The 15170-nt window shown below is 39.2% G+C and overlaps 1 protein-coding gene across 3 annotated transcripts in view; it reads right to left on the bottom strand.

Moving 5' to 3' along the window:
- Positions 1 to 15170, bottom strand: part of CPQ (carboxypeptidase Q) — a 444935-nt gene that overhangs the window by 290230 nt on the left and 139535 nt on the right. For all 3 annotated transcript variants that reach the window (XM_081816298.1, XM_081816300.1, XM_081816299.1), the window contains exon 3: positions 7085 to 7292. In XM_081816298.1, coding sequence (XP_081672424.1) covers positions 7085 to 7292 — 208 coding nt within the window. The remainder of the gene's footprint in view (positions 1 to 7084; positions 7293 to 15170) is intronic.

Raw genomic sequence — 15170 nt, 5'->3', positions numbered from 1 at the left:
AAACATCACCTGGATTCACTCGTCTCGCTCTCTCCAGCTGAATGTTTAATCAGGTCTTAGTCATCCTCAAACTGGATTGCTCCTCTTCCTCTTCCTCTTCACTATCCTCTATTAATAACACGTTACATGAAGGCCAAGGGATATAAAACATAAACCAGGAGAATTTACAAAGCAAGTTCTATCAACAACTCATCGCCACCTCCATGCATTCTTACCCAGCCTGGTGATGCAGTTTTCACAGTGAAGTGGAGGGAGATTTGCTTCCTTAGCTGATTAAAACTTACAGTCTGTGTTCAATTATCTGGGGGCAATGGAGAAAATAACTAGGAAAGAAAATGTGTATTTGGCAGTGGGAGTACAACAGACAATTTGGCCTCAGTAGAGTTACCTTCTGAATTGTATTTTACTTGGACTAACATAAAAATCACTTTGCATTCTTGAGCTCGCACGTTGAGAAGGCAAGAGGCAGGAGTCCCAAGGTGTGCCGCATTGCAAGGAAGCCAGCCTAGAATTTTAAATTGCCTTGGGTGATCCAAAAAGTAGATAACAGAGAAATGGAAATGCTTACCTGTTACCTGTTTTCTTCTTCACAAAATATAAAAACCAGGTTAATGGAACTTCTCACAGTCGCCTCAAACTCAAAATGTCTAAAAACCAAGCTGCTCATGTTGCCTGCAATCAGCTCCCTCTCCTGAACCCCAACACTTCTCCACATTCTCCGGTCACCAACCTGGGTGGAGGGAAACCAAGAAACTTCCACAGACTGGGAAGAGTACAACCCATCAACTAAACGGACTTGGAGACTTATCTAATCCGCTGGTCTGCCTCATGGAACACACTAGATGTTGCCAAAACCAGACTCCTATTTCTATGTAACTCTCATGATTCTTAAATATTGGGCTGAACTGAACACAGATTCATCCCACGGTTTGATCCTTGCCTCACAGTAAACTTTGACCCTTCCTCCAGTCCCCCTTCAAATACAACCAAGTTCTGATCACCTATCCCTCTTTGCTGTCTCTTGTTTTCCATTCCCACTGCCATCATCAATGCCCCCATTATTTCACATCTGCATTATTAGAGCACTATCCTGTCTTTCCTTCTCATAGCAGCCTACGTAGTCACCCGATTGATCTTTCTGAAACAGTAGTTCCCCAATTTTTTTTTTTTAAGATTTTATTTATTTATTTGACAGAGAGAGAGATAGCGAGAGCAGGAACACAAGCAGGGGGAGTGGGAGAGGGAGAAGCAGGCTTCCCGCCGAGCAGGGAGCCCGATGTGGGGCTCGATCCCAGGACCCTGGGATCATGACCTGAGACGAAGGCAGATGCTTAACGACTGAGCCACCCAGGCGCCCCCCCAAATTTTAACATACGTTAGAATCACCTGGAGGGCCAGTTAAACCACAAGCCCCACCCTCAGGCTTTTTTAATTTAATGGGTCTCAGGTGGGGCCTGATAATTTGCATATCAACAAGCTCCCAGGTGAGGTAGGTGAGGTTGACTACGGTGTTACAGAGACCATCTTTTTTTTTTCCTCCAGAGTGCGTGCACCTGCATGAGCACGAGAGGAGAGGGAGAGAGAGAGAGTGAGAGAGAGAACAAGTAGTGGAGAGAGAGAAGCAGGCTGCCCGCAGAGCAGGGAGCCCTACGCAGGGCTCTATCCCAGGACCCCGGGATCATGACCTGAGCCGAAGGCAGACGCTTAATGACTGAGCCACCCAGGCGCCCCATCCAGACCAGGTGCCCCATCCAGAGACCATCCTTAGAGAAACATTGCTCTAAAACATCACCCCCCCAGCTCTACCACATTCAATGATTCCCCATTTCCTCCACATAAAACTCAAAACTCCCCAAACTGGTACTCTTGATTCTTCATAACCTGGTCTCTTCCACTCACCCCAAAATTACATTTCCCTGATCTTCTATGAAACCTTCTGGCTCCAGCCATACTGGTCTACTTGTGTAGTACCCAAGTGCATCATGCATTCCCACCTTGATCATGTATAGAATGTCTTTACACCACCCCCTTCTCTTATTCGAGTTCAACTTCGTTGTTGAATATACCCAAAATCTACATCCTCTATGTAGCCAGCTCTAATCAGATTTCTGCTATCCCTTTTAGACTCCAAAGCACTGGCTCTTCGGGTTGCTTGGTGCAATCCAAAGTGCATAGAATTTAGAACCAGAAACTCTAATTATGAATCCTAGTTCTTTCACTAGCTGTGTAATTTGATTATCTAAGCATTCTGAACCTGTTTCTCTTTCAGTAAAAGAGAGATACCAGTTATCTGCCTCCATTGGATTGCATAAAGAATTAATTGAAACAAACTATTTAAGCCTTCAGAGATGCACAGTACAAAGTAGTTGCTAAATAAATGTTCATTTCTTTCCTTCATTCCTTTCCCCCATTACTCATTTAGCACTAAATGTAAAAAGAGATTACATTAGTTTTATATTTTAAGCTTACCCTCCTCTCTTTTAGCCAGATAGAATATTTCTGAGGGACAAAAAACATGTCTAATTCATTTTAATAACCCTACAGCTTGGCAACTTCTGAGCACTGGTAAGCTCTCAATAAATATTTACTAAAAAACTAATTAATTTGAGAAGTAATGTAAGACAAATGGTTCCTCTGCAGAACTTAAATTAATAATTACATTTATCCTTAAAATATTCTCCTATGACCAAGGCAAAAGGTATTTTACATACAGAAAAACTAAAAAAGATCTAATGAGAGTCCCAGTTGATACTTAATGGTGAACAAAAGTCACTATAAAAGCTTCAATAAAGAAAAAAATCTCTTTGAAGAAAATTTGAGCACAAGAATACTAATAATGGCAATACAGAGAAATGACAACAATGAGCCTGGAGATATTGAAGGCAACAAGTAATGGATGTTTTACAGATGTTTCTTAAGGATATCTGTCATGTAACCATGTGTCTGTTGTACTTCCAAAATGGCTGACAAATATCGTTAACGGCGCTGACAAGTGTCAAGTTAAACTGGTCAAATACATTATCTGCCCCTTAGGGGTTTTCTCTGATTTTGAAGCCGAGCAGAAACTAATTACAATTTATATTCTGTTCTCTAGGGTTGCTGATCTCTACACTACTCCTAACCGGAATCCTGTATCACCACTCCCATAGAACCACAGGTGAAATGTCTGTCAGAGAGAAGGGAGCGGTTTTATTCAATTACCAATTCAAAACATCGTTGTTCATGAATGTTGTGGCAGAAAAAAGACATAATCTGGCAATATAGGGCACCTGGATATTTTCCTTAAATACAGAGCAAAGTGCTCTAAAAATTCAGGTTGTTTTGAACTTATTATACAGAGGCTACACAGTTTGGTCAGAGAGTACTTAGAATCTGGTCACCACGTTTATCATAACAGCCCTGCCATGACTGACTATACAATTTCAGACAAGTTCATTCCTTCAACAGAACTGTTCCTGAGTGACTATTATGTAACAAACATACTAGATGATGGAGATATAGAGGTTTTAAATATATATAAATATGTTTGTATATATTTACATATATTAAATATAATATTAAATACACATACATATTTTTTAATGTCTTTCTGGAACTTAGAGTGGAGTCAGGTGGTTCAGATGGACTGGACAGTTTACCTTTCACTGATGGCATAAAGATAGACCAAATTTCCCCACCTCTACATAACTTCATTCTGGCCAGTGAAATGTGAGTAGAAGTGAGGTACGCCATGTCCAGACCTGGCCATGGAAAACCTCCCATTTGATTATCAACTTTCTCTATCTTCTTACTTGCCAGCTGGATTCAAAAGAGGACTCTGAGATCTTAGAGGCGATGGTGTCACAAGATGGGAAGGAGCAGAAGGCCACCTGCTGAACACCCTCTGGGAACCATTATGTGAGCAGTCAATCAATTCCTATTGTGTTAGGTGACTGAGATTTGAAGCTGTTACAATAGTTAGTGTACCCTACCATACCATGAACCACAACTACCTCCAAGACATTATGATATAGAGTATGCACAGAATGATGTGGGAATACCATAAAGAGGTGGCTCGCCTGCATTGGATCTAGATATCAGGGAGTGCTCCCTAGAAAAAGAAACACTTAAGATGAATCTTAAAGGACAGTATGAGACAGTGAGGAAGAGGATAGAAGGCTACAAGGGAGAAATCATATGGAAAGTCATGAAACCTTGAGGAAATGTGGTACATCGGGAAAGTGTTAGTGACTCCTGACTATTAGAATGTGGAGTGATGTTGGGAAATAGAGCTACTCAATATGTGTTTGTTGAAATGACTAGGAAAGAGCAGGACCTAGGAGACATAGTAATTACCAGAAATGATGGATAAGGGAAGAGAACAAAAAGTACTCAAGAACCATCTAGCTTAGTAGGCAGAATAGATGACACTCTCTTCCCTGAAGTAGGAAATGCAGGCTCAAGAGGTAAGAAGATGAGTTCAGTTTTGAAGAAAACTGAAGTGTAGATAGCTATGGAACATCTGAAAGACGTATCGGGAGGTGTTGGGATATAAGGGCCTAGGGCTCAGGCAGTGGTATGGGAAGGAGAGGTGGGTTTGGAAAGTGTCACAGTAGAGATGGTGGCGGAAGTCACAAGCATGACAGGACTGCTCAGGTAGAATGTTCAGAGTGAGAAGCCAGGGAAACAGGAGAGGAAGAGGGAAAGTAGGAAAGAGGGAAGGGGTGAGAGCAAGAAAGAGAAAGAGAATATGAGAAGCCATAGAAGCCAAAGAAAAGAGATATTTAGGGAGCAGTCAACAGTGACAATGTTTCAGAGAGGGGAAGTAAAATGATGGCCTGAAAAATGTCCATTATATTTGACAACTACAGTTGCTATTTGTGACCTTAACAGGTTCCATTTCAATACTGGCAAAGCCAGATTAAAATGGTGTGCAGAGAGAATGACGGATGAAGAATTAGAGACAGGAACATAAAATACTCTTTTAAGGAAAATTAGCTCTAAGGAACAATTAGCTAGAAGTGGACAAAGAGGCAGAGTTTGTTTCATTTTAGTTTTATTTTTCAAGACGTAAGACTTAAACACGGTAACATGTTGAATTCTCTGAACTTTCATTTCTCTATCTCTAAAATGGGGATAATAATGCCCCTTCTACTAGGTCTACTAAGTTGTCAGAACAAGTAAGATGCCGTACGTCAAAGATTCTAAAGTACTGTGTAAAGGGCAATGTTATTATGTATTTATAAATATCAAAAATACGAAGTTATAAAAGTCAAGAGTCCAGTGAAATATGGTTAGCTATAAAATCAATGAAAAATTATAATCAGTCTAGATCTAGAAATATGAAGAAAAAGAAAAATGTCTTTTTAGTATACACTAGAATTTGTTGATCCCAAATATTAGAGGTTAACAATAGATGTCTACATTCTATGCTGGGCATAATTTTTCTGGGGCTCCCAGGTTATAGACTTGGTTTCCAGACGTCTTCATTATACCAGAAAAAAAAATGTCAGTTAACCCTGGCAGATTGCAGTATACTAAGTCATTTGGGAGTTTGTCTTATGAGTAGTAGTTCTTAAATAAATATTTTTGGCAATCACCCCATTTCACAAAGCAACAGACTAACTACATAATTTAGATCTCAAGACCAGTGAAATCATAGTGAATGGCCACAGCTTGCTGAGGAGTATGTTATTCTAAGGGGCGAGTGAGGTATTCTGGGAAGTAAGCTAACCATTTTAGGACTTCCATCCTGGGAAGATTAACCATCCAAAAGACTATGGGCCAATGATTATTTCACGAGTCCCCAAACCTTTAGACTCAAAAAGAACATTATTTTAGCACTATGACATCAGTAGAACTAGTTTCTCTCTTATAAAACTTTTAAAAGTGATTTTAACATGTCCCATCTTCCTCCCTGGGAAGATATCTTATCCCCATAAAAGAAAAATGTCCCTTTCCTTTTTTCTCTGTGATTTTGGACAACTCCCTTCTGAGTTGGTTTCTTATTGGCTGATGTCTCCTCAATTATATTATTTTCAAGGGCCGCAGGGTGCTAATTAAGATCAAACAGCTGTGTCTCCAGCTCCAAACAAAAATTGTATAGAATAAATAAATCTTCCTTTACAGTAGATACTAATCTAATCTTGAAACCCAAATAAACCCTATTTGCAATTGTTTCTGCTTGCCTTGTTTTCTTTTTTTTTTTTTTATCTTAGGGAGATCAGACTATGACTAGAATGGTGCTTCTTTTATCCATGTTTTATGTCCATCAAATACTTCACCCTTAATGTGTGACACTACCATATGTAGCTATTAAACTAGGCCAAATGTCTACAGGTCAAGTCTTAGAACTTTTATCCACTGTAATGCTAAATTTTATCCTAAGACTGAGGGTCAATAAAGCAATTCACAATTACCTCAATCAGAACTACAAAGAAAAAGACAAAACTTATGTTGCCCTTAAATACCACAAAACACTTACTAGACCTTTGCAGAAAATCAAGTATCTTTCATAAGTTCATCTCATTTATTCTCAAAGTAACATTGTAAATATATAATTCTTCATCATCACTGATTCACAGTGAAGAATGCTGAGACCCAAGGAGTTTAAGAGCATTCCCAAGGCCACATACTTGTTTGGGGGCAGAACCAGGTCTATATCCAAGATCCTCTGCTTCCTCCTCTCTTTCCACTACACCACAGACAACTCCCATCATGTTACCCACTTTATTTTTATTTCACTTCTCTAGCAACAATGGGAAAAGGCCTGGCTTCCTCTGAAGTCATAAGGAATCTTTGATGAAACACAGACGTGAATTCAGTTCTCCCTCCAATGAAAATACATAACATATTGGTTACATAAGGAATGTTATGGGGTCATCATCGATGTGGAAAGCTTTTTAAAAGAATGTACAAATAATGCTAGGAATCCTAAAAAGGCCAAAGAAGATGTTACAAACAAATGACCAAATATGGAATGGGGGGAAAATTCCATAAACAATCAGTATTTTCATTTGAATGCTTTGTTTTTATTTCATAAGGGCTCCTCTTTCATGGACAATCCTGGTTTTTTAAAGAAGTTCAAATGAACACCATGACCTACCTATAGATGGAGAAGGAAGCCACTGATCGAATCAGGGATGCCAAAGCCCCCACTTTGGCAGCTTCCACTGCCCCCTGGACCCGGTACTGCACTGTCTTCGAGTAGCTGACATAAGGTTGATTATAAACAACAATCTTCCCTCTTGCTTCTGGGGCCCTTCTCTGCAGTTCCTCGAAAGAGGTCACCACCAGAACTTCTGCCGTAATGCCTGGAAATAAAAGTCATACAGGATTAACTTATGGTTTCCGACCAGCCAGGTTGAATTGGCACACAAAAGGTCATACATGCTTTATCTGCTACATCTGACAAACTGGTTTGAGAAGATCAAAGTTTTAGAGTGATTTGCCATGGGAGAGAGACCGCAGAGGTTAGCCAGTTTCCCAAGAGAGAGAAAAGGCATTCAAAATAATATGACATATGACTCAGAAGGTTTTTCAACTCACTTGACCAGCTGGTACTAAATCACAAATGGCTTGAAAAGATAGCTTTTTACCCCTTCTTCCTCACCCTAAGAAATCATGAGTTTCACAGAATGACACTAATTATTCATAAAGAAAATGCACCTCAGAAAGCTCCCATTGGGATTAATGAAACATATATCTTTTTATAAAGTTATTTTGACATGTTGTTAAACAACCTTCATGGACAGCATACAAAGAATGGCAGTTCATGATGAATGTTCTTAGAAGCCAAGAATCTTCAAAAATCCAACTTTTGACAAATAGTTAATGTAACCTCTACCAAGAACTACAAAAAGTCAGCTTGTTTTCATTCCTCCTTTATACAAAACACTCTTAAAGAATATGAAAACTTCCCAAGCTTCTCAACTTACAGTATTTGTTCATCACCAAAACACATCACTATTCTCCAGATAAAACTTCTGAAGATGTTGTAATTGTCCCATAATCCTGTTGTCTTACTTAGAAGAGATGTACCATCTTTCCTCCTACAAGACTCACCCAGATCTTCCTGATTAGGGAACAGGGTTTCACAGCCTCCAAGAAGTCATTCAAAACTGCCAGACCACTGAAGATCCAATTTGATGGAGCAGTTTGAGTGACAAGGAGAAGATATTCAGCATCAAAAGCCAGGTCAGTGACTAAATAAAACTATGAAAAGAAAGTGGCCGGTGCCTACTCTTTTGTGGCTTTAGCCATGCAGTCATGAAATATGTCAATAAAAGCAGAAGTATCAACATGTATTTGGCATGTTTCCTTAATCTTGCAAAATAGAGAACTAGGTTTTTTTGAAGGTTAACAGATGTCATTAAAATATTAACTGTTACTTGGAAAATCCTTTTAAAACACACTACAGGTATGAGAGAATTCTTGCTTTCAATATAGGCCCCATTGTAATGGACCCTTTGGGCTGGCTCCACTCCTACTTCTGGTTCCCCTATCTGGACTCGATTTGTACTTTTACTTTAAAGTGACTGTCTACAGATCTATAAGCATGTCTCCACCAACATTCAGAATTTAATTTATAATCTAAAAAAAAGCAATGTACAATTATAAAAAGGAAGGCACTAGCTTTTCCACATGATAAATAAATATGTATAAACATACAAATAAGAGTTCAGCTAGACAGATTTTGAGATTCGTAACTTTCCGAAACCTACCTTAATACTTGACTGGTGTTACTGTTGGCATAATACAAGAATTTTATTGATGGTTTTCAGTTGTTCATAATGAATAACAGATTCAGTGGTCCACCCAAAGGCCGTCCCAGCAATGGGGTAATTCTGGCATCTGGATTGGAGCCACTAGAAATGAAGCCAAATTTCTATAAATTTTCATAGGCTGCTGCAGAATTAAAGTCATAGGAGGGTGGTACTTCACTATGGTCTGTGCTTCAAGTTCTTTTAACCAATGAGAATGTGATGGAGCCTTCAACAGCCAAAACCCATCCTGGACACCACAGTTGCCAAAGCAAATCACTAGTAGAAGCAACAGGTCAAAACCTATGACTGTAAACATGGAAGAACAGTTCAAATTAACTGCTTTCCTGAAAGCTTAGAGTCATCTCTGACTCCTCTTCTCTCCTTCAGCCACCACATCAAATTAAACCTCAAATACTGATAATTTTATGCCTTAAACGTTGATTGAACCCAGGTGCTCTGTTCCACACTCTCACATCAGGCTCTCATTACCTCTGGACTGAGGGCCTGCTATGGCTCCCTCCTCTTCCACGCACCTACCACCACTGGTGTCCCAGCCTCCAGCCTAGCTCCCCCAAACTCCACCTCCACAGAGCTGCCTGAACTACCTGAACTACTGAGTAATCAGCCTACGTTACCACCCCTGCCCTGCCCCTCTCCAGCTCTGCTGAAAACCATCACTTCAACATACCATTCAAAGCCTGTCCCTCTCTACAAACACAATCTCTCTTTTCTTCTGAATTCCATCAAAAATACACTTAAAAGTTCCCGCTCTCACCATGCCAGTTCACTCCTCAGCATCTTTGTTCACACTATGGTACATCATGTTTTGTTCATCTCATTCTCCCAACTCCATCATGTGACTAACACCTATTTATCCTCCAGGATGCCATTTAAGAATCTCTTCTTTAGGAAGCATTCTCTGGCCTTTGATCTCCTGTCTCATTTCCCTCCCCGCCACCCCCAGGGAAGGCTGGCTCATGAACCATCCTCCTCTGTGCTTTCAGAGTATCCTGGGCCTACCTGGGCACTGGATAATTGAAATTCTGCCTATTTATGATTCTCTCCACCACATAAACTGTGATATCATGGATTGAGGCTATGTTCATTTTTGCTTGCATCTCCTGGGCCTAACACAGTGCTTGGTGTACGTGTGTAGGCAGTCAGTAAATAAACAATCCTTGAATAGCATCGCTCCAAGTAGGGTACCACTGACTGGATCTAAAGTATTTCCATAAAAGTGCAATTTTACCTTTAAAGTTTGATAGCACTTCTCCCATAATAACTCAGCAGTCTGATTCTCTTACCACCCAGAGCACAGCTGCATAACAATAACCAAGCAAAAAAGGCCTTGGGGCAGTCAGAATAGGAATATAAATTCTAAGTATGACAACTCAAGGACTTGAACATAAGAAAGCTCCTCTGCTCTCTGTTAGAGCCTCTCTACCCTTACTTCACACAAAATTCTAAATCTAGTATTTAAACCTATAAACCATGAGAAACAACAAATCAAAAGGAAGAGATACAGTTGGAAGCTGATAGTACCAGAAAAAACAATGTCAGAGATAGGAACACATAAAATAACAAATACTGACAGAATTTTCTGCAGTGTTAGAAATGTTCTCTATCTGTGCTAACGCAGTAGCCATTAGACACGTATGGCACTTAAAATGTGACTAATGTGACTAAGAAACTGAATTTTTTTTTTTTAAAGATTTTATTTATTTATCCATGAGAGACAGAGACAGAGAGAGAGAGAGAGAGAAGCAGAGGGAGAAGCAGGCTCCTAAGGAGCAGGGAGCCCGATGCGGGACTCGATCCCAGGACCCCGGGATCATGACCTGAGCCGAAGGCAGACGCTTAACCATCTGAGCCACCCAGATGCCCTAAGAAACTGAATTTTTAATGTCACTTATTTTAATTTGAATAGCCGTATGTGTGTAGTAGCTATGATGTAGAACTCACAACCACTGCGGACTCAGCCTTTATGTAGGCAAATAGCCTAAAGCATCTCTGTTGGTCCTGAGGACCCTGCTTCATGACAATTCAGTAACAGATGCGAGAGTCATGGTGATGACCTCCGGCAGCCGTCACAGACCAAGTGGACTGTACTCAGTATCCATCTTTTGGGATGGCAGGGTATGCAGAAAAAGCATTTAAGGAAGATTTTTGCTCAAACTGAATAAAATAAAATGAGGCCACCTGGAAGACTTTGCTCATCTGTATTATTTTTTTCTGGACACATGTTACACAAAGGAAATACTCATATTCTCCTACAGATCAGCAGGCTCCTATTCTTTTCTGTGTTCTCATCTCCCTTCTCCCCATTCTCCATTCTCGAGGAGAGTACATGAAAACCCCTAAGAACACAAATCCAGTGTCATATTCACACTAAGGCCTACCCTGACCTCCCTATTTATAAGTGCAACCCACTCCCAAATCCCTCTCCTCTTACCTTGCTTCATTTTTCCATAGAATTTATCAGCTTCCAGCTATACCTACTACAATCATGTAAGCTCCATGAGCAGGTAGAATTTTTTATCTGTTTTATTCGTTAATAAAAAGTTACCAAAGTGCTCGAAATGGTGCCTGACACACAGTATGTGAAATTCACACACACACACATTCATAATCACATTCATAATCACAAATACATGTACATATGCATATACGGAATGAAGGAAAGGAAACCAAAAAAGAAAAAATTAAAGTATAATAATACCCCATCCCTGATCACTCTCCAAAAATGTATACTTTCCAAGGAACTTGTATATTTCTGTAAGTCAGGATAATTGATGATAATAGCAATAATAGCTATATTTGAATATCTATTGTTTATACCAATGGCCAGAGAAATTGCAAAGTAGTTATTAGGAGGATACTGATATGCAGAAAAATACATATACACAACTACTGGGTGTTGAAGCTGAGATTTGTGTTTTTTTTGTTGTGGTTTCTTTTTTTTTTTTAAGAATTTTTTATTTATTCATTTAAGACAGAGAGAAACAGAGAGCGAGAGAGTAGGAGCAGTGGGGAGAGGCAGAGGAAGAGGGAGAAGCAGACTCCCTGCTGAGCAGGGAGCCTATTGTGGGGCTTGATCCCAGGACCTGGAGATCATGACCTGAGCCAAAGGCAGGTGCTTAACCATCTGAGCCACCTAGGTGCCCTGAAGCTGAGATTTGAATCCAAGGATCATGCTCCTCCTATTAATTGCACTGCTATCTTCTTTCACAAATGTAAAATAGAAAGGCTCAGTATTTTCATTTTAAGGGGAATAAAGAGGAAAAATAAATAGGTATATAAAAAGTCTTCCTAAGTTATTTTATTTTTCTTAGGCTACCCAGGATCTGACTCATAAATCAGAGTACTACTGTCACATTACGTCCCAAACTATTAACAGAGGAGTTGGGAGGGAGACTTCACTCTAGGAAAAGAGTCCTCAGACTCTGTTAGAGTAATGAAAAGGATTATGATAGTTAATTCTGAAGAAAATGTGAGACTGAAGCTAAGAATATTCACATTATAAAGCAACTCTCTTGGCTACAGCTGATTATATCACAAAAACTGTAAAAATCCTCAGGTGCCTTTTTATTCTCCACATCTAATTTTTTAAATTGATCAATTTATTTTGTAAGCGACTTACCCTGTGCATAATCACTGCTGCAGTCTCCTTCTAGAGACAACAGATGCTGGCTGCTGTGGTGTTGGCTCAGATCATTTTTCCTATGAAGAATTTGATAAAGAGACTCCAAACTTAGTATCTTCTGACTGGATTCCCCCCAAGAAAAGCTAAGAATAGGAAGATAGTGAAGTGAGAATTTTTATAATGTCTTCTATTATCAAAAGGAAAGGAAAAGAATACAAACAGAAAAACATGTCTCTGGGGCTCAATTCAATGTGGTATGTTTTAGAAAATTGATTCTGATTTCAGAAGATTTAGCCTCCAAACAGGAAATACTCCAGCCCCACCCAAAAGGAAGCCTAGCTTCTTACTCTTATTGCATAATCTTATACTGAGTATACTACACAAGATAACTAGGTCCAGTGGAATGGCTGGTTTTTCCTGAACTCAGTTATGGAGAAGGGAAAATAGTTATTCTTGAAAACTCAGTGTTTTGGCCTGAAGTGGTAAGGAAATTGCAAATTCATGGCAAGACAGATAAAAGAACATCAGAGCAGTCCTTTTTGAGTGTCCACTTGTTTATGGAGAATATTATAATTGTGCAACGTCCTTCTCATTAAAGAACAAGCCTTAAAGATTCAAATTCATTCAACAAATTTACAGCCCTCCTACTGGGTAGAGCTTCTTACTGGACATTGGGGGCAGCATGAATTTGACCAAGTTTCAGTCCTTTTCTCAAAAATTGGAAAATCTGGGCACCAAAAACCGTGAGATACCTAGAAATAAACCTAACCAAAGAGGTAAAAGATTTGTACTCTGAAAACTATAGAACACTTATGAAAGAAACTGAGGAAGACACAAAGAAAGGCAAAAACATTCCATGCTCATAGATTAACAAATCTATAGAAGAACACAGAAGAACAAATACTGTTGAATTGCCTATACTACCCAAAGCAGTCTACACACTCAAGGCAATCCCTATCAAATTAATGCCAGCATTTTTCACAGAGCTGGAACAAACAATCCTAAAATTTGTATGGAACCAGAAAAGACCCCAAATAGCCCAAGTAATGTTGAAAAAGAAAAGTAAAGATGGTGGCATCACAATTCCGGACTTCATGCTGTATTACAGAGCTGTAATCATCAAGACAGTATGGTACTGGCACAAAAACAGACACATACATCAATGGAACAGAATAGGGAACCCAGAAATGGACCCTCAACTCTATAGTCAACTAATCTTCGACAAAGCAGGAAAGAATATCCAATGGAAAAAAGACAGTCTCTTCAACAAATGGTGCTGGGAATATTGGACAGCCACATGCAGAAGAATGAAACTGGACCACTTTCTTACACCATACACAAAAATGAATCCCAAATGGATGAAAGACCTAAATATGACACAGGCATCCATAAAAAATCCTAGAGAAAAACACAAGCAGCAACCTTTTTGACCTCAGCCACAGCGACTTCCTACTAGACTCATCTCCAGAGACAAGGGGGAAAAAAAGCAAAAATGAACTATAAGGACTTCATCAAGATAAAAAGCTTCTGCACAGCAAGGGAAACAATCAACAAAACTAAAAGGCAACCTATGGAATGGGAGAAGATATTTGCAAATCCCTTATCAGATAAAGGGCTAGTATTCAAAATCTATGAAGAACTTATAAAACTCAACACCCCAAAAACAAAAAATCCAGTCAAGAAATGGGCAAAAGACATGAACAGACATTTCTCCACAGAAAACATACAAATGGCTAACAGACACATGAAAAAATCATCAGGGAAATATAAATCACAACGACAATGAGATATCACCTGACACGGGTCAGAATGGCTAAAATTAACAACTCAGGAAACAACAGGTGTTGGCAAGGATGTGGAAAAAGGGGAACCCTCTTACACTGTTGGTAGGAATGCAAACTGGTACAGCCACTCTGGAAAACAGTATGGAGGCTCCTCAAAAAGTTAAAGAGAACTATCCTATGATCTAGTAATTACACTACTAGGTATTTATCCAAAATATATAAAAATAGTGATTTGAAGGGGCACCTGCACCCCAATGTTTATAGCAGCTATGTCCACAATAGGCAAACTACGGAAAGAGCCCAGATGTCCATGGATGGATGAATGGATAAAGAAGATGTGATATATATACCACATACATACATACTTTTCTATACATGCATACATACATATTACATACATACATACATACATACATACATACACACAATGGACTATTACTCAGCCATCAAAAAGAATGAAATCTTGCCATTTGCAAAGAGGCAGATGGAACTAGAGTATATTATGGTAAGCAAAATAAGTCAGAAGAAGACAAGTACCATATAATTTCTATGTAGAATTTAAGAAACAAAACAGATGAACATAGGGGAAGGGAAGGGAAAATAAAATAAGATAAAAACAGGGCGGCAAACCATAAGAGGCTCTGACCTATAAGGAACAAACAGGGTTGCTGGAGGGGAGGTGGGTGGGGGGATGGGGTAATTGGGTGATGGGCATTAAGGAGGGCATGTGATGTAATGAGCACTGGGTGTTATATGCAACTGATGAATCACTAAATTCTACCCCTGAAACTAATAATACAGTATATGTTAATTAAATTGAATTTTAAATATAATCATTTTAAAAATTCGAAAATGTGGGGGAGAAAAGTAGGTAAACAAGAACTTTAAAAAGATCACAGGATGTCACAAGTCTAAATGAATGTACAAAGTAAAATTTCACAAAATAATAAATTAATTCTGACTGGGGGAAATCTAGGAAGTTTCCTATAAGATGAAACT

The sequence above is a fragment of the Leptonychotes weddellii genome, chromosome 4 (genome assembly GCF_054177405.1).
Source record: "Leptonychotes weddellii isolate Sample4059 chromosome 4, ASM5417740v2, whole genome shotgun sequence".
Classification (NCBI taxonomy): Eukaryota; Metazoa; Chordata; class Mammalia; order Carnivora; family Phocidae; genus Leptonychotes; species Leptonychotes weddellii.
This window is presented reverse-complemented; position numbering and strand designations above follow the sequence as displayed.